Source organism: Acipenser ruthenus, chromosome 12 (genome assembly GCF_902713425.1).
Source record: "Acipenser ruthenus chromosome 12, fAciRut3.2 maternal haplotype, whole genome shotgun sequence".
In the NCBI taxonomy this organism is placed as follows: domain Eukaryota; kingdom Metazoa; phylum Chordata; class Actinopteri; order Acipenseriformes; family Acipenseridae; genus Acipenser; species Acipenser ruthenus.
Window position 1 is genome coordinate 15967645 of NC_081200.1, and position 19882 is coordinate 15987526.

Below are 19882 nucleotides of genomic sequence, written 5' to 3' on the forward strand. Positions count from 1 at the left end.
AATATAAAAAAAAACCTCTATAAAGCAGAGATAAGCATGCTCAATTCAATGGATTTTTAGCTTAAAGTGTCCCATGGCATCAGGTGAATTTTTTTTTTAATTTTTTTTAATTTTTTTTAATCACATAAGTGGTTCTGGTATTATTTCTTATGTTAATAACAACATATACAATTTAATAAAACAAACTCTCTTTAGTGAGGAAGTAGGACAATGGTAGCAAGTTACATATCAAATACGAGAAAGCAAAACGTTTTAAAGGACAGGTAACATGCCAATTACCGTACATTTACAAGGGTGCTTCAATAGGTTTACTGTAATTTGTATTCGGTTCTGGACAGGTTGATGGGAGCATGATCTGTAAGGAGGGTCAAGTATCACTTAGAATGGTTGGATGCCTGCAGCAGTATTGGAAACTCAAAAACTAGTCCTGCACGTACTGTACAACTGTATTTTATTATTATTATTTGTTTATTTAGCAGACGCTTTTATCCAAGGCGACTTACAGAGACTAGGGTGTGTGAAGTATGCATCAGTGGTTAAAGAAAGGGGCTTGTAACCACCTCAGCCACTGACTCATTGTGTGACCCTGAGCAAGTCACTTAACCTCCTTGTGCTCCGTGTTTCGGGTGAGACGTAATTGTAAGTGACTCTGCAGCTGATGCATAGTTCAGACACGCTAGTCTCTGTAAGTCGCCTTGGATAAAGGCTTCTGCTAAATAAACAAATAATAATAATAAATTTAAATGCCTATTGTATTCTTTCAGCTTCTAATGTCTTATTTAAGTTGTGCAGTTGTTTCTGTTCTAAAACTTTCCAATAAATGCAAACATTTTGCTGTGGGAGCTTCTATTTTTAGCTAAAGCTCACTACAATGAAATGTTGGCACAAGTGGAACCATGATCTTGAATGATGAGAATCTTTCTCAGCGCTATTCAAAAACAATGTTATTGCAGTAAGCATGGAAGTCTTCAGCAGACATAAAATGATCAGTTGTGTGACAAAGGCATATCATTATTGGGAGGCATTTATAGTCACGACAAGGTGATATCTTAATTCACACATTTTACAGCAATCATAAATCCATATTTGCAGGTGAAATTCCAACCCTATTTGACCAGCTTTCTTAGCTATCTAGTGCCAAGCTACAACCACATAGGGTTGAATAGCCTTTTGGTTTCCAGTTGGTCTTTAGTCCTCCTAACCAGCAAGTAGGTTGCAGAATTGAGGTTAAAAAAAAATAATAATAAAAAAAAAATTCAAGGTTGTCAAGCTGATATGAACCCTGCTTGATATATATCATTGAGGCTGGCCGTGACCCTGAGCTGACAGCTCTAAGAAAAATAATTCCTGCATGTCAGTTACAGACCTGGGCTATGTGACTGCAGTGTGTTCAAACACCATCTGCATTATATTAGTCCAAACTTGTTATGCTTAACCATTTGACTACCAGACATTTTCCCCAGTGCCAGAGAAACAAGCATGTTAGTGAGATACATATCTCGCCATGGCTATAAATTCTAAATTACTGTAGATCACCACAGCCCATATCCACAGTATGCACATGTTAAAATGTAAGCATGACAAACAAGTTCTCGGTACATTATTTTAAAACAGCTTTGAAAAAAAGAGTAACACTAAAGACAATGTGACACATCCTACATCAACAGCTACAGTACTGAAAAGGACACAAGCATTAATGTTCCACCAACAGGAGAAACATATTGTACTCTTACCATAGATTTTAAAAAGCAATGCAATTGTGTTTATTTCAGTTATGGGATTGCAATACACAATAAAACACTGAAAACATCCCTGCTGTTAAACTCAAACTCACTTTGGCTTCAAAATTATTTCAATTAATTATAAGAATATCAAAATACTTGTTTCGCACAACATCTAGACCACTAGGATTCTCACAGCACTGATTTCCAATGGTTTTACCTTGCTTATAATTAGTATCATGAAAATACAAGGCTTATGTGACATACTTAAATTAGTTTTTATCCATCAATGTTGTTTGGTAGACCATCTGAGGCCCTGGAATACAGCAAGGTTCATATTGAAGGAGCAATGGGGAGAAACATATCGATCCTACAGGCCTGTTATAGGATAAACAGACAACGAGCTACTTTGATCTGCCACTATAATCCGACCCTCCCCCTTCAGCTGTGCCGGACAAATCCAGTTCACTTTCTCCTCGTGGTTAATGCACAGCTTTGGTGAAAAAGCTTTGACTTCCAGTTCTGTGTTGTGGTCAGCACCTTCCTTGCTGGCACCTTTTACAGACTTTGCCTTTCTCCTGTGGCCTCCTTTGGCTTGTCCTTTGCTCTCCGTCATGCTTCCTGTGCTGGCATCCCACAGCAAGACCTTCCCATCATTCCCTCCAGACACCAGCCAGTGGGGATGGGACAGGAAGTTGACAAAGTGGACCTGCGACACCCCCTGGCTATGCCCCTTGAACCCCACCTGTCTCTCAAACCTTGTTCCCACCACTTTGAACATGTGGATCTTCCCGTCTTCGGAACCGCAGGCGAAGGTGTTGCCGCAGGCCGCCACAGTGATGGCATGCGCGAGAGGAGGGTTGAAAAGCTGGCCCGCACTCTGCTGCACCTCCTCCTCCTCACCCAGTTCCTGGAGGTTCTGAACCCAGAGAGGACGGGCTTTCTGCAGGTTCCAGAGCATCACCTGCACCAAGACAACATCTTTCATGATGCACAGATAGTTTATAATTCAATAGACAACAACAGAGTCAAGTAATCAGAACGGATTAAAAGGCCACATTACTGTACAAATGTTATATAACTATACAAAAGGACAATGTTCATTTTTGTAGCCTTAAAAGCCTTTACCCATTCCCCAAGGACAGGTGTAACTATTTGTAGAGTAAAGTTCAGCCAACACTGGCATGAACAGCACAAATTCACTTTATTTTTTGTGCCATAAAAAAAAAAAAACACATTAATGATACAAGACGGGTAGTAGGTAATAGTTTTTTTTTTTTTATAACTACAGTAAAACTTCAATTAAACGCCTCTGGCGTTTATTTACAATATTTTCCAGCAGACCCGGCGCGTATTAGAGACTGGCGTTTATATTAGATCTCTAGCTTCACATGCTTCATGCAGTCATTGAGAAGCCGCTAACACACAACCTTGTAGCAACATCGTAACTCAATTTAAACATTCCAGCAACTTTGTTAAAAGGTTGTGTGTCAGTGGGAATTAAGTAACAATTTTGTTTTATAACAAAATTACATTGTATTGTACGCCCTCAAGTATAAACTAAAACAAAAGTATTACTGTATTTCTATATGCACTGGTTAACAAGGATATGGTATGCAAAATGTTGGAAAATGAACAAGCAGAAGTACGAATTTGTATTTAAAAACAGAATTAGATCTACCATTGTTAATAATAATAATAATAATAATAATAATAATAATAATAATAATATTAATAATAATAATAATAATAATAATAGTTAAATTTACAAACAGCCCTGTAGATATCAGAACACAGGCATGTATGCTACACTTACAGCACAATAATAATAATAATAATAATAATAATAATAATAATAATAAAACTTCTAAAATGTTTTTAAAAAATGAACAATAAAAGCAATAAGTATCATTATAAAAAATAATTTATTGTTTAATCTCAAACTTGTACATTGTTAATACAAAACACGTTAAAATACACCTAGTGGTTTGTATCTGGCCTGCTTTCAGCATGCTTAAAATTATCAAAACTTTTAATAATGTAATAACTGCATTAAACAAATATGCATTGCATGTAGGCCTACCTTAAATTACATTTTCTATTTTTATTATTTATTAATTCTGAGAGTCACTTTCATTGCTGTCACTTATCTTCCTCAGCTTCAATGGCAATGACAGAGACCCGGCGTTTAATAGAGACCCGGTGTTTATTTACAATATTTGCCAGCAAACCCAGCGCGTATTAGAGACAGGTGATTATTTGAGACCCGGTAATTATTTTAAGTTTTACGGTATGTTGGGTTCTAAAATGATCATATGCCAGGAATTACACTCTAGTTAATCAGGTTGCTGCTACTGAAATCGGTTCGGAACTAATCAGTCTAATAACAGGAGTTAATCTGAGTCTCAGTCAAGCTCCTGGTTTTCATAAACCCTTATTTGTCAAAAAGAGGGTTGAGCTCAGTGCTTAATTTGAGCCGGATCCTGCCGGAACAGGATCCGGCACCTCTCAGATTTTACTTTTTTTGTTCAGGCACCTAAATTGTCCGGATCCGGTACCTCTCGCGGCATGATTTATTATTTTTTCCACTGTTTGCACTTTAAACATTCTAATAAAAGCGATCAGAGTTAAAGTTGCTTCTGCCTCCTCGTTATTTCTCCCGCCCCCCGTAAAAGCGCATCCTATCCCGTCACACCGATTCCAGACCTGCTGTCTTATTTGTACATAGAGGTTATGGGGCGGGCCGGCGAGGTAAGTAACTGATCTTGAAACAGTGGTGGTCAGCTAGTGAGAGGTCCCTAAGTAATCACGTCACATAGCCTAGGCTAGTCGTCGCTACTGAATTTGAAACGTGTCGTGGGAAAGGAAAGCCAAATCAAAAATGAGGGGGAAACTGCTCCTGATGGCGACGCCTTAGGTAGCAGCACTGTCTGCGCTGCTAATCCCGCCAGTTCAGCATCACCACCGGCACGTCCTCCACTAGCTAGTAGCCCTACTAGTGAGTCAGACTCGGCGGGAGAGGGGGACGGGGTCGGGGAGGATTAGTGATGGGCAGTTCGATTATTTTTAGTGTCTCGATTCATTTGATTCAGTTCAGTTTGGTGAATCGATTCATTTCGTTCATTTGATTCACTGATTCAATGACACAAAACCAATCAATGTAGACCGCATTAAGATTGTTTACGTAGGTTTATTTGAACCGGAAAGAACGAGTAGTTCACAAACTGCACATCACAAAAGCAAGGGAGAATCTATATTTGGTTGACTTGGTTCATAAACATTAAATTAAATATAGTTTAACAAAAAAAATAATAATATATATTTAGAATGCTGGAGATAACATAACAGTTTGAACCATTAGCATTGTTTAGCCATCAGTATCAATCTAATCTAATCTAATCTAATTTAATTTAATCTTTAAAAAAAAATAGTCAATTGCATTTCTTATGTGTTTTTTTTCTATACATTTGGAGTCACCCATTGTTTTTTACAACAACAAAAAAGAGAGCCTCGAACGAGTGGTATTTGTGGAACTAATCCGTGGTATTTATTCAGCATATAGCAAAACGCTGTTTGCCCAATTCCTCTTCTATCCAGTAAACCTTTGGGATTATGTAATCAATCACACATTGAAGCACACCCATAACCGCAACATGTACATTTTATAAAAACAAAGTTTAAACATGTATATATTTAGTATTTTTTAGTGTTTAACACAGTAAAACAACATTTAGAAAATGTATATTTAATGTGCGTGTAAAATATAATAGACATTTAAGAACGTCATCCATTAGAATGTGCAATATCCTCCTAAAAGGTTGTTGTATCGTAGCTGATACTATGTTTCACCTTGTGGACTAAGGTGAATCGCCGTCATTATTAAATTATAAAATATTTAACCGTAGTTGTAAATCGCCATGTATAAAATACATTCATTCCTCAAGGTCAAATATGTAATCACAAGTTATATAATTATGCCTTGGGTACAATAACGTTACAATACCAGTAGATGTTTGTATTTATTTATTTTGGAAATTAGGTGTACCTCTCAATTATTATTATTATTATTATTATTATTATTAATATTATTTAGTAATTTGGCTGACTTTACTCAAGATGACTTAGAAGTATTAATCATAGGGAGGGATGAAACTAGCAAAAGAGTGGGTGGAATGTACAGTAACGTCCTCTGCCTCAGACGTAAAAAAAACAACAAAGAGCCCTCAGAAAAAAGGTTTTTGAACATGCCCGAACCAAGGCCCATTTAGCGGCAGCAAGCATTGTAGACAAGGCTAAAGATGACACCTTAACACAGGTTATAGTTACATTGTCTGGCTACATTGTGTTTGTCACTTTTTTCTCATGCGTTCCGGTACCTCAGAGCCCCACGGAACACCCCCCCCTCTCACGCTCACTATGTGTTCCGGGACCTGCCGATTTACAAATTAAGCACTGGTTGAGCTACATTAATGTCATGTTTCCAGTATTGTCTATTTGGTACTTTTCATTAAATAAATACATAAATAAATAAAACTAGAAGCTATCGAGAACAAAAACAAAACATCCCCAAGTATAATGTACGCCACATTATTGTAAAATGTAAATGTGAAAAAAATGTCTGAGATATGAGGCTGTGACATTATTTGACCTTGCTTCAGTGTACAGCAAGTGCTCACCAGAATATACTTATGTCACACTGTACTTTGCATATGTCATACATTTTGTCACACTTGTACTTTGCTTGAACAAAAGTCATTGTATTTATCTTGCTCTTATTGTATTACTTGTATTGTAACACTTGAAATGTATTTGCTTACGATTGTAAGTCGCCCTGGATAAGGGCATCTGCTAAGAAATAAATAATAATAATAATATGGTCAGTGTGCTATGTCCCAGAAGACTTAAAATTCAACTAGGGTAAACAAAAATCACTGTATTCTGGGTTTGCAAAACATGGGCATTTTTAAATTGTTCCATGTTGAACAATTTAAAAACTGTAATCTTATAATAATTTAAGTTAACATGTTTGGCCCTCATTTTCATCCCCAATATGACAACGTTAACCATACTGGAAACCGATTTACCTGCATATCCAGCCCACATGAAACCAGACATTGAGGACGCTGGGGGCGGAATGCCACAGATGAACAAATGTTTGTGTGTTTGCGCAGTGAACGGATGACCTTCCTGCTGCTCAGGTCCAGGATCTTTATTGACCCAGAGTCATCTGCAGCTGCAATCAGGCTGTCCGTTTCATTCACAGACAGGCAGTTAATTTCATCCTCGCTGACACGGAAAAGGTCCACAGGTTTCTTCAAAGCCCTGGCGTCCAAGATGCTGACTGCTTCCCCATGAGAGATGTACAGTTTGTTCGGGGAAGATAGAGAGAAGGTGGCGCACGTTACATCATCACCTCCATCCAGTTTTAGCTGGCCAATTGGAGTCCCTTCGTCACTCCACACTGTCAGCTCTCCACCTTCTGCTCCTGAAGCCAAAAGTCCATCAGTGCCAGCGCCCACACAAAGCACCGGCAAGGAGTGCCCATCGCACCACTTCCACGCCATGTTCCCAGGATCAGTGGTCTATAAAACAACAAACAGATTGGATCAGGTGACTTTTGTGAATTGAAGGCCTGGGACAATGGCACTGCCTAGTCAGCAATGCTGCTGGCAAGCACCTTCAGAAATCCCCTGGTAGCTCTGCGAGTATGCCTCAATGCTGACCTTTCAACACCCCCTTTCAAGCACAGCCTACCAATTGTGCAAAAATTGTGTGGTGTCGTGATGTGGACTCATGTTCAACAGGGGCTAAGTCAAGTACCACACTCATTCACATTAAGCCAGGTCTCCAGATGTGTATTAACCTTCTTTGCTACCTAGCCCCCATTTTAAGAATTGATCTCATACCTTACCGAGGATTACTAATGTGTACTGGCACACCTCTACCTGTAACTGTATAAGTTGTAACTTGTTTTAATTTTGTTTTTTCAATTTAAAATTCAAGTGTAAGACACTATACATTTTAATAGGACTGCAGCTGCTGTACATTTTAATGCTTATTTTTCCATGGTATACTGTAGATGAACTCCTGATTTCAACTGATTTGAAGTGTCCCTTGGATTTAATAAAGCTCATGAGATGAAATAGTGGTCCTCTGATAAAGCTGCTCGTGACTGTACAGCCTTGCTACCCGACCCGAGCCCGACAATAAGTTGGGTTGGGTGTAGTCTGTATATTATAGTTCGGGCTCAGGTTGGGTCAGGTTAGTGTTATCAGTAAGTATATTGTGGCGTTTTTAATTTTTTTTTATTTAATTTTTTTAAAATTTAGTAGTCGCCAATGATTTCTTATTATCTTATCCCAATTTAGAATATCCAATTATTATTTAAGCTCGGCTCCCTGCTACCACCCCTGTGCTGACTCAGGAGTGGCGTGCAGTCAGCTGACCGCTTCTTTTCACACTGCAGACTCATCATGCAGTCACCTCGGAGCTACAGCTACATCATGAGCAACCTGTCAAATGTTGCATGGGCGGTTTTAAAGGGATATACTTCAGTTACAAAAGTCTAACTTTAAGTAACTTTGCCCAAATTTATAAGGTTTAAAAAAATAATAATAATAATTAAAAAAGAGACGAACATCAACCACTGTACAGCGCTAATGCAAAATGGCTACAGGAAACTGAAAGCAAGTTGTGCTTACAATTGAAAAAAAGTTGGAAATACTTTCACTTCTGGAAAAGGTAATTACCAGGGATAAAATAGCACAATATTTTGGAATTGTAAAGAGCACTGTGACTGATATTAAAAAGTCTGCCTCAGAGATTTAAAAATGCCACTCTCCTCTACATACTGTACTAGTGTACACAAACCTCCCAAACATTGCCACAAGTCCTATTTTACATGCTAAACTAACTCACAACCAAGTAATATATTAAGTAATTAATATAATGTTTGCCTTCTTGTGCAGTTAATTGTATATGGTCAAGTATTACAAAATAACGTATTCAAATTCACATATCCACACACCTTTACATTAAATTGTAAAAAGAGATGCCTGGCCTCCCTGTTTGAAGTGTGTCTCAGAGGTCCTTTACTTTAGTGCAGTAGTTCCAACACACAAATACAAACTGTACTAAACATAAACGACCGTTCGGTCCAAAAGCTTACAGAACAATTTCAAGTGAAAAAAGCCTTTCACCTATAGGAAGATTGGGGAATGGGGTCCACGAGTCTGTGGTAATTGCAACTTTTTCACCATTTGAAAGTTTTGTATGAACAGCTGCAGCACAATTTTCTTTAAGTTTTTCCAGCCTCGCTGTTATTGTTTTATGGGTCGGCACAGTATTGGGATAATCTTACATCGATTTCAAAACTGCCGCATTCACGATTCACACACACTGTCCTCATAGGGGATAACGTGATCACGCCCTGTTCGGCCAAATCTATAGCAAATGTTGTTATAGATGTTTGCTTTTTTATTGCAATCAGTAGCTCCATCCACAATAATTCTGAATGTTTTCATTTCAAATGGTGAAGCACTGAACTTGTGTTTTTGTGGTACGGCAGTTTTGTTTGGTATAATTATTTACATACCACGGTTTTCTCCTCCGGTTCCTCAAAATACTTCCAAACGTGGCTTCCTTTGTTTAGAGATGCCATTTTAAATATATAACAAACTCAGAAAAAAACACGTCATTAACGTTATTACCCTGCCGTGGAATTGATACCATACCACGCCTACTACAGGCGTGAACACACACCCACACACCCACCCACCCACCCACACACCCACACACCCACACACACCCACACACACACCCACCCACACCCACCCACACACAGTGCACCAATGAAGCGCCAGATCGACCGAGAATAAAACCCACCTCAATCATGGGGTTTCCATGTAGGTCAATTTACACGCGAAATGGCGATGCGCATGCACATATGGGAGAATTACTCGGGTAAATCAGGTTTGTGGCCAAAGAGAGGGATTGTAACAGGGCGAGGGAGCCCTGTACAGTTATTGTTTGTTTAGTTTTAGAATGAGGTCTCCCCCTCTGCCCTTGTGCAGTGTATTATTTTGTATTAGTTTTGTATTATGATTTATGACAGCGTAGCCGTGTGTTTTGTTTTGTTATTGTATTTGTTTAGTAGCATGGATGGGTAGCCCCATCCACGGTAATTAAAAAAAAAAAACTTGTGCAGATTGTGAACGAGGGGTAATAGAATAATTGCTAGCTAGTTAAACCCCTCGGCCACGGTATAAAAAGCCTGCAGCTCTCCAGCTCGGGGTGGGTGTGTTAGGAGCGAGAGGAGCAAGAGAGAAACGAAACAGAAACGAAACTTACAGTAAATACAGGAACAGTGACAGCAATTGCCCAGCCTGACCTGTGTTGCTTTGTATTATTTTGTGTTTGTGATTTTGATTCAAACTTTTATTTTCGCTCTGTGAGCAAGTCTTTTTGTTAAAACCTTTTATTTATTTTTGTATTTGAATAAACGGCGCCGCCGCGTGTCTTTGTTTTGAACTGCAGTACTGCTTGGTGTCAGTGTTTCCCTTCCTGCTTCTGACCCGACGTCACCGCACAGCCACCCTGTCACACTCATTTACTTGTGTAAATGATGACACACAGGAAAACCACGCCCAGTTTCTCATGGAAACCCGCATTTCACATGTAAATGTTAATGAGTGTGTTTATCCTTAACTATAAATATTGCAAGGGATCAGGTAAGTTGTTACTGTGGATTCCAAGACAGCAGAAAGTAGTGGCTGATGGGCGATTTTATGGTTAGCAGTGGAGTAGTTCACCTTAATGCTAATGCGGGCCGCCTTTTTTATTATAGTTTTTTGCTGTGTCTGGTCTGTCATGTTGTATATATCTTGTGGGTTTACAGTTCTGTATAAAACCACTTCCAACGAACTGCCTTATGCGTTTGTTACAGTATTAAAGCAGCTGTTTGAGAATACCCTTCCTGTAAAAACTACGCTTAAGTTTAACTAAGTTAAACACGAAGAGCTAGTGTGCTGCTTAACTTAATTAATTCCTGTCCTTTTTTTGATCCCAGCTATGTCCAAAGACAACGCACATCTGCCCTCCACATTAATAAATATAGTTTATGAACTGGATGTCATAAGCCAGTTTGATCACCCAAAACAGCGCAACAACATCCAAGTTGTTGATGCCCTCTCAGAACTGACCAAATAAAATTGCAAATGAACGTATTGTGTTTTATTTGTTTGCATCACTAATATTTAACACAGCAGTAAATCCAACACAACTTAAAAGGAGAGCATCTCTGACAGCACAAGCCTCCTCAGTTCGCTGCTGTCCAATTGATACTGGTGACTGAGGTAACCTTCACAGTTGCCAAATCCACTTATAATACATTTTTAGAGTCACAAGTTGTAATTTGCATAAACACCCATACTGTAACGTGGGTTGCGCTTGTAGACAGTGGGCAGTGGCAATTTTGGGAACAAATGAATGCACTTCAGTCTGTTTCATCTGTATCTGCCACCCCTCTTTCAAGTGCCCACTACCCGTATTTGCCCAAGCGTGTTGTTGAATGCTTCCTCAACAGCTGTCAGCCGCCCGGACGGGTAAGGTTTCTAAGCCAAGGTAGTATACGCAGCATCACCTGATTCCCTATATGCTGTATTGCCTGAATGTCTCTGCCAGTTGTCAGTCATGGTATATCTGCAATACATGTGCTGGTCAGATTCATTTTATACCTCCGAGTTAATTTTTAATTAATGAGTCGTCAGATAAATTGGTAACCGGAGTAGTGGTTAGGGCTCTGGACTCTTGACCAGAGGGTCGTGGTTCAATCCCAGGTGTGGGACACAGCAAGGTAATTGTATGTTAAGAAAATAAATAAATAAATAATAATGTGATATCTGTATAATGTGAAATAATGTGATATCTTGTAACAATTGTAAGTCGCCCTGGATAAGGGGCAGCTGCTCAGAAATAAATAATGATAATAATATTAACGACAAGCCAACCCATCTGACATTTGAAAAACAATTTGGTCAAAAGCAGTAAAACCAAGCAGGCACTGGGTATTTTGCTTTATTACAGCAGCTTAGATTCACTCGTGTACCAGTTCTCTGCGCATGGAAACCACATTTTAACAAAATGTCACCAATAATCTTCAAAAATAGCACGAGTACTTTATGCATAGCTAATTTACATAAGAACATAAGAAAGTTTACAAACGAGAGGAGGTCACTCAGCCCATCTTGCTCGTTTGGTTGTTAGTAGCTAATTGATCCCAGAATCTCATCAAGCAGCTTCTTGAAGGATCCCAGAGTGTCAGCTTCAACAGTACTGGGGATTGGTTCCAGACCCTCACAATTCTCTGTGTAAAAAAGTGCCTCCTATTTTATGTTCTGAATGCCCCTTTATCTAATCTCCATTTGTGACCTCTGGTCCTTGTTTCTTTTTTCAGGTCGAAAAAGTCCCTTGGGGTTTGAATGCTTGAAACAGATTGCTGCGTAGTCTTCTTTGTTCAAGACTGAATAGATTCAATTCTTTTAGCCTGTCTGCATATGACATGCCTTTTAAACCGGGGATAATTCTGGTCGCTCTTCTTGCACTCTTCTAGACCAGCAATATCCTTTTTGTAACGAGGTGACCAGAACTGAACACAATATTCTAGGTGAGGTCTTACTAATGCATTGTAAAGCATTGTAAACATTACTTCCCTTGATTTAAATTCAACACTTCTCAACAATATATCCGAGCATCTTGTTGGCATTTTTTTAAAGCTTCCCCACATTGTCTAGATGAAGACATTTCTACATAACCTCATAGGTCTTTTTCATAGTTCCCTTCTTCAATTTCAGTATCTCCCATATTATATTTATAATGCACATTTTTATTGCCTGCATGCAATACTTTATACTTTTCTCTATTAAATGTAATTTGCCATGTGTCTGCCCAGTTCTGAATGCTGTCTAGATAATTTTGAAGGACCTTTGCTGCTGCAACAGCGTTTGCCACTCCTCCTATTTTTGTGTCGTCTGCAGATTTAACAAGTTTGCTTACTATACCAGAATCGAAATCATTAATGTAGATTAGGAATAGCAGAGGACCTAATACTGATCCCAGTGGTACACCACTGCTTACCTCGCTCCACGTTGAGGTTTCTCCTCTAATCAGTACATTCTGTTTTCTACATGTTAACCACTCCCTAATCCATGTGCATGCATTTCCTTGAATCCCTACTGCGTTCAGTTTGAGAATTAATCTTTTATGCAGGACTTTGTCAAAAGCTTTCTGGAAATCTAAATAAACCATGTTGTATACTTTGCAATTATCCATTGTCAATGTTGCATCCTCAAAAAAGCCAAGTTAGTTAGACACGATCTCCCTTTCCTAAAACCATGCTGACTGTCTCCCAGGATATTGTTACCATATAGGTAATTTTCCATTTTAGATCTTATTATAGTTTCCATAAGTTTACAAGTCAGGCTTATTGGTCTGTAGTTACCTGGTTCGGTTTTGTCTCCCTTTTTGTGGATCGGTATTACGTTTGCAATTTTCCAGTCTGTCGGTACAACCCCTGTGTCAAGAGACTGTTGCATGATCTTGGTTAGCAGTTTGTAAATAACTTCCTTCATTTCTTCGAGTACTATTGGGAGGATCTCATCCGGCCCAGGGGACCTGTTTAATTTAAGAGCTCCTAGTCCCTTTAACACTTCTGCCTCTGTTATGCTAAAGTTATTTAAAATTGGATAGGAACAGGTCGACATGTCGGGCACGTTGTCCGTGTCCTCCTTTGTAAAAACCTGTGAAAAGTAATCATTTAATATATTTGCTAATTTTTTTTTCTTCATCTATGATTTTGCCATTTGTGTCTCTTAGACATTTAACCTCCTCTTTGAATGTTCTCTTGCTGTTATAATATTGGAAAAACATTTTGGAATTTTGGTCCCTTTTAAACGCTCTGTAAAGTGCCTTTTTTCGCTGAATATTTTTTAAAATTGATCTATTAAACCATTTTGGCCATTTTGTTTTAGATTTAGATTAGTCTACTTTTGGGAAGTAATTGTTTTGCGCCTCTAGTACTACATTTTTAAAAAACAGCCATCCTTTTTCTGTGGATGTTTTCTCTATTTTACTCCAATCTACTTCTGTTAGTCTCTGTTTCATACCTTCATAGTTTGCTTTTCTAAAATTGTAAACCTTAGCTTTAGTTATTACTTTTGGGTTTTTAAAAAATACTTCAAATGGCTCTATGACCTCTGTTTTAGTTATTCTGTCTTTGTTATTTAAAACGACTAAATTAAGGCATGCTCCCCTCTAGTCGGTGCCTTGACAAATTGTGTTAGGAAGCAGTCATTTGTCATTTCCACCATTTCAATTTCGTCCGTCGTGCTCCCCACCGGGTTCTCCCATTTTATACGGGGGAAGTTGAAATCCCCCATTAGTATGACTTCTCCTTTTCTACACGCATTTCGAATGTCATTGTATAACAAATTATTTTGCTCAGCGTCTGAATTTGGCGGTCTATAACATGCTCCTATTATTATGCCCTTTGAATTTTTGTCCATTATTCTGACCCATATTGATTTGGCATTGTCTTCTTTGTCCTGATTTAACACCTGGGCTTCAAGACTATTTCTTATGTATAGCGCTACCCCTCCGCCTCTTCCGTCCTGCCTGTCTTTCCTATACAGTGTGTACCCACTAATATTATATTCATCGCCATCACTCAGACAACCAAGTTTCTGTAACACCTATCACATCGTAGTTACTTGTTAGTGCAGTAGCTTCAAGTTCTAACATTTTGTTTGAGACTTCTAGCATTAAGATAAATACATTTAATAGTTGTCTTACCTGAGTTGTTGCCCTTGTTTTGATGTGGTCTCCCTTCTGTTTTTTTTGTGTTTTCCCCCCTTCCTTTCTAGTTTAAATGCTTCTGGACCTCCTCTCCAAGTAGATTGGTTCCCTTTCTGTTTAAGTGCAGTCCATCCCACCTGTATAGTCCTTGTTGTAGAATGTGCTCCAATGTTCAAGAAAGGTGAAGCCTTCCTGTGTGCACCACGATTTCAGCCATGCATTTTGATTGTGTATTTCCAGCTGTCCATATGGTCCTTTGCAAGGTGCCGGCAGTATCCCAGAAAATACCAGTTTTGGTATTGTCTTTTAATTCCCTTCCTAGCTCTCTGAATTTGTTTTGCAGGGATCTTGGCCTGTCTCTTCCAATGTTGTTTGTACCGATGTGGACGACTACTACCGGGTCGTCTCCTGTTCGTTCTAGGCGCCTGTCCACGTTCTTAGTGATGTGCTTGACAGAGGCTCCTGGAAGGCAGCACACTGTTGTAGTAAGGGGGTCCAAACTGCGAACTGAACTTGCTGTGTTTCTCAATATGGAGTCCCCAACAATCATGACCTCCCTTCTTTTTGCTGCCTGGCCAGCACTGTTAATAGGGTCCTGGATGTTGTTCCTTTCTTTCTCTTGATGTTGGTTTTGGTCATCTAAATGTTGAAGTGGCTCAAATTTGTTGGATGTTTGGATTTCTGGTGGTTGTGTTTGACGAAGTTTCTTTTTTTTCCCTGCTTCTGCCTATCTGAACCCAGCTGTTTGACTCTCTTCCATCTCCCTGGTGGCTTTCAGTCTGCTAGGGGTGCAGACTTCCATGAATTGTGGGTGTGTCAGCTCCTCAAGCTCCTGTTGCTGTCTCATTTCCTCCAACTCCATTTCTAGCACACTTACTCGTTGAAGCAAGTCCTGGATCGTGCAGCACTTTACACAAACTTGGTTGAGCTCCTTTGGGTTTTCTCGGATTTTCAACATCATGCAGTTGTCACAGATTACTGGCTTGAAGACCATGTTTTTTTTATTTTTTTGGAAGTTTAACTTCTGCAGCTGTCAACCTGCTTTCAAACTGCTTCTAACTGCGCTGTACTTGTCCATGACTGTACTTCTCCCATGCTGTCGATCTGAAAACTGGCTGCCTTTTGTTTGTTACTGCGTTGTGCTGCGGGCTCCGCCCCTCCCCCGTGTCTCAGAACGGCACAGTATTTGAATCAGCTGCTCCAAGTTTCAGCTTGTTATCAGAAAAAGACACACAGCTGTTAGACTTTAAGCTGCAGTGTTTTCGGATTAAAGCAATTAAAGATGTAATTTCTCCTTACTGCTTCTAACTGCTCTGTACTTTTCCACGACTGTACTTCTCCCACGCTGTCGCTTCCACATGCTGTCGCTCTGAAAACTGCATGATGTCGGGTGAAAACCCCGGTTTACTCGAGTAAAATAAACTGAATGAATGGAAACCCAAAAAAGCATTTTATACGAGACATTTTTCTCATGGAAACCCCATGAATGTCAATCTTTCTGTTGCACCAATTAGAAAAGCTACTTGGAGGCAATTGCTAAACCCCTTCCTTTTTATAATATCCGCCCTTACTGTGGCACTAGAGCAGTCTGATACGTGACGGACTACTGATGATAAATTACTAAAATGAACGCATAAAAAAATATGCATTTGGTGACATTTGTCACATGACCGGTTATACATCTAGCATATTATTAAACATTTAACAACTTCTTTAGAGTTTACACGTTTAAAATTCCCATCCCTAATATATATATATATATATATATATATATATATATATATATATATATATATATATATATATATATACACATACACTAACACACACACATGCATCAACAGGAGAATGTGTAGCAGTGGAACGTTCCATTGCTGGAAAGGGTACATCGAAATCCACTGTTTGGAAAAATTATGATATTGTTGTATTCAGCGATAATAAAAGTCCAAGTGGGTTTGTGCAATGCAAATCTTGCAAAATATTACTGAAATGTGACAGCAAAAAGACGGGAAATTCATCTCTGCAGTGGCACACTGAAAAGTGATATATTCATCTTGTAGCTGTTTTAAAAGCCATAGCTGTGGTGTGATATTTGTTGTTGAAAATTAATTTAGTGGTTTGATATGATATAGGTAGAGCCCCGTGTTTTTCGCAAATACACAATAGCACAAAATAAAACAAAATGCAACCTATAAAACTAAATAAAACGACATGCAAAAATAAAACAAAATAAAACGAAAAATCATTATAAAGCAAACATAGTGTAGCATTTCAGCAGGAGGCAGACAATGAGACAGACACTTTCTTTCCAAAGGACTTTTATTCAGCAGGCCTTTCTCATACACACAAAGACCACAGCTCTGCCAGCTACTCAGGTTACAAGACCAATAACAACAACACAAAATGGCGTTGCAGCACCTTCTTTTCACCTTAGCCCCACCCCCTTATTGGCCGCACACTAGGACCAATGGGCACAGACAAACAACAGCCAACGAGGACAGACAGACAGCCAATCACAGGGTAGACACAGAATATGCCTGCACACAGGATAGGAATACACAGACAGAGGTAAACAAACAAGCAGCAGAAAATACAGAAATGGAGGGGAACACAATTACAGCATTACAGCTGTTTATTCCTTTTGGGGATGTTTGCTTATATTTTGCATTAGTATTTCAACAGGTACAAGCTTTGCACTGGAGCAAATGCTGTTTTGGTTTTGAATGAATTTGAATAAATGAATCTGCTTTTTATTAGTGTTTAAATACTGAAAAACCCCAAGCTTGCTGTATACTGTTATATAGGGCCTACCTGTATACCTCCCCAAGCTTGAAATACAATTCCCATCGCTGTATGTGCAATTATTATGACAGCCCCACAATAGCAGTGCCGTGTAAACACACACACACATATATATATATATATATATATATATATATTGATCTTACTGTATTTGTATAGGGCATGAGCAGTATTTACCGTAAACAGGCAGTTAATTAAAAAGAGTGGGGGACTGTACGTTACAGTTACTGCCGCTAATGAGAACTTATGGTAACTAAATTATTTTTCAGTGTGAGGTGAGGTATGTTTAGGTCATAATGTTATAAAAAATAAAGCAGAAAATGTTTAATAAAAATTATGTATGTAGTTAAAACATGATGGATATTTAGGCTTGCTACTACTCGATCATTATTTTTTTGCCAAATCAATGACTAATATCAACATTTATTTTAGAAATAATTTACCGTTTTTTTCTATCTTTATTTTTCCATTCAAGCAAAGTATGGGTGAAATCGACCATTATGCTTTAAAAAAAATAAATAAAAACAGACTTTTTATGCCATTGAGAAACATCTCCTTTAGTGAAACCCCTTTATCATATTCAACATGCAACAAAGCCATGGTTACCAACATTCCAATTGAAATCATGTTTGGTCACAGTAGAGCTATACCTTGTATATATATAGATCCTACACACATTTTAAAATGATCTCAAATAAACAGCTGAAAACGCAGCATACAAAAGTGTATTATACAGACATTTATAGCATAAATTTATGAGTAAAAATAATATGCACAGAACAAAACATTAGATAGTTGAACAGAACTAACTTGCACTATTCAGAGTCTGAGCTACCCTTCTCCTGCTTCAGCACAGCTGGACTCAGAGTCACTGGAAGGTAAGGCGGACGAGCCCGCTTCATCCTGCCGCGGAGACTTCAGCCATCGGTCAGGGTATTGTGCACATTATCATTAAGTATGAAAAATAGTGAGCGGTTTTACCGACGTTTATCCTATATAAATGTATTTCAGACAAACTCATATTTTTGGGGAATTCAACATTTAACAAGCTTTACCGATTAATATCTTAAAGTAGCATGTCTATGTATACTATACAATTATTGATATACTGTACATTTGAGTTGTTTTTATTAATGTGTATCTGTAATAAAATTTGTGAAATAAAACGTTTATAAAATTAAAAAAGAAGAATTTCACAGGGCTCTAAATACAGCCTTGAATTTGCAAGAGCATCTTCTGTGTGGCCATTTATGGTAACAAAGTTTTGAAGAAGTCTTTTGTTGTTTTCTTTTAAATCATGCAGCGTTGGACTATTAGAAACGGAAGTAAATGAGATACGATTAATTGAGAACGATTGTTTATTTATTTATTTACGTTTTAACTGTAAACTGGGAATAATAATAATAATACTGTACACTGAAGGTACTTACTTTCAAATTTAGGCCCGAGCAGACCTCTACTTAACTGTACTGTATCTGCTCATTTTTAAAACATGCATTCAATGTATGGAATAACTTTCTGTAACAAATATCTAAACAAATGTTATGGATATGCAGTATAACGTTCCAAAGATCAAGCCAGGCCACTGTAACCTCCTGTACATACGCAGGGAGGACGAGGAATGACTGTGGTGTAACTGGAGTTAATGAAAATTGTCACCAGATCCCGTAGTAAAACCTTGACTCGACCAGACAAACAGAAACATGCAGAAATCAGTTAGTTCTGTAAAGTCATGGTGAACTACAGTACATTCACAGATTTTGAAAATGTCGGCACACGTACAGATAATTAGGTCACTAGTATGACCCTGATACCAAGAAAATCAGTTCACACGTTGATTTACAGAAGCAATGGGTCTTTTCTTACTGAGATCATTCAGCTTGTTTACCTACTGTTAAGATTTTTTTTTTTTTTTTTAACACATTTTCAACACCACGGTCATGTTTGGGGCCTCTTATTATTATTGCTGTATACATATAATAATAATAATAATAATAATAATAATAATAATAATAAAACACGTTACACTCCAAATGACTAAGCGTTGCTATGTCCGGCGTGTTAACTCATAAAATAATCAAAAGTGAATAATTCAACTATAATATTGTTTCTTTAACCACACACAATAACAGTACATCTTGACAACAATACCGTTAAATTACTCTGGTTATATACGTATTGTTGGTGGTGCTGTAGTCGGTGTGTAGATATATTCATTGACCCGAGCTTTTGATTCAACAAACAGTGATTACAATAACTGTTTTCTGTTAATGTTACAAGCATCTGAAAATAAACCACGAATTCATTGTTATTACTTTATAACCCTACCGTTAACTTATGTGTTTCTCCTTTCTTTAAGTTTCTGAAGCTTTTGCAGGGATATCAGGGAGCGCAGATTGATGACGTCGCAAACACAGCATATGAAGCTTTAAAGCTGCAGTGTTCCAAAAAATCGTGATTTATTATTATACACCAAATATAGATTTTTTTTGGTAACTTGACAGGGTACT

General features: G+C 38.2%; 1 protein-coding gene across 2 annotated transcripts; it reads right to left on the bottom strand.

Annotated features, from left to right (window-relative positions):
• Positions 1-1735: 1735 nt before the first annotated feature.
• Positions 1736-19882, bottom strand: LOC117417376 (WD repeat-containing protein 53-like). Of its 2 annotated transcripts, XM_034029501.3 has the most exons (3): positions 19701-19873; positions 6806-7303; positions 1736-2685 (listed from the first exon to the last, which is right to left on the bottom strand). In XM_034029501.3, the coding sequence occupies exons 2-3, from the start codon at positions 7283-7285 to the stop codon at positions 2092-2094; spliced, it is 1074 nt and encodes a 357-aa protein (XP_033885392.2). In that variant the 5' UTR covers positions 7286-7303; positions 19701-19873; the 3' UTR covers positions 1736-2091. The 2 variants fall into 2 exon arrangements, with proteins under 2 accessions (XP_033885392.2, XP_058890588.1); XM_059034605.1 differs by lacking the exon at positions 6806-7303 and having other exon boundaries at positions 19701-19882.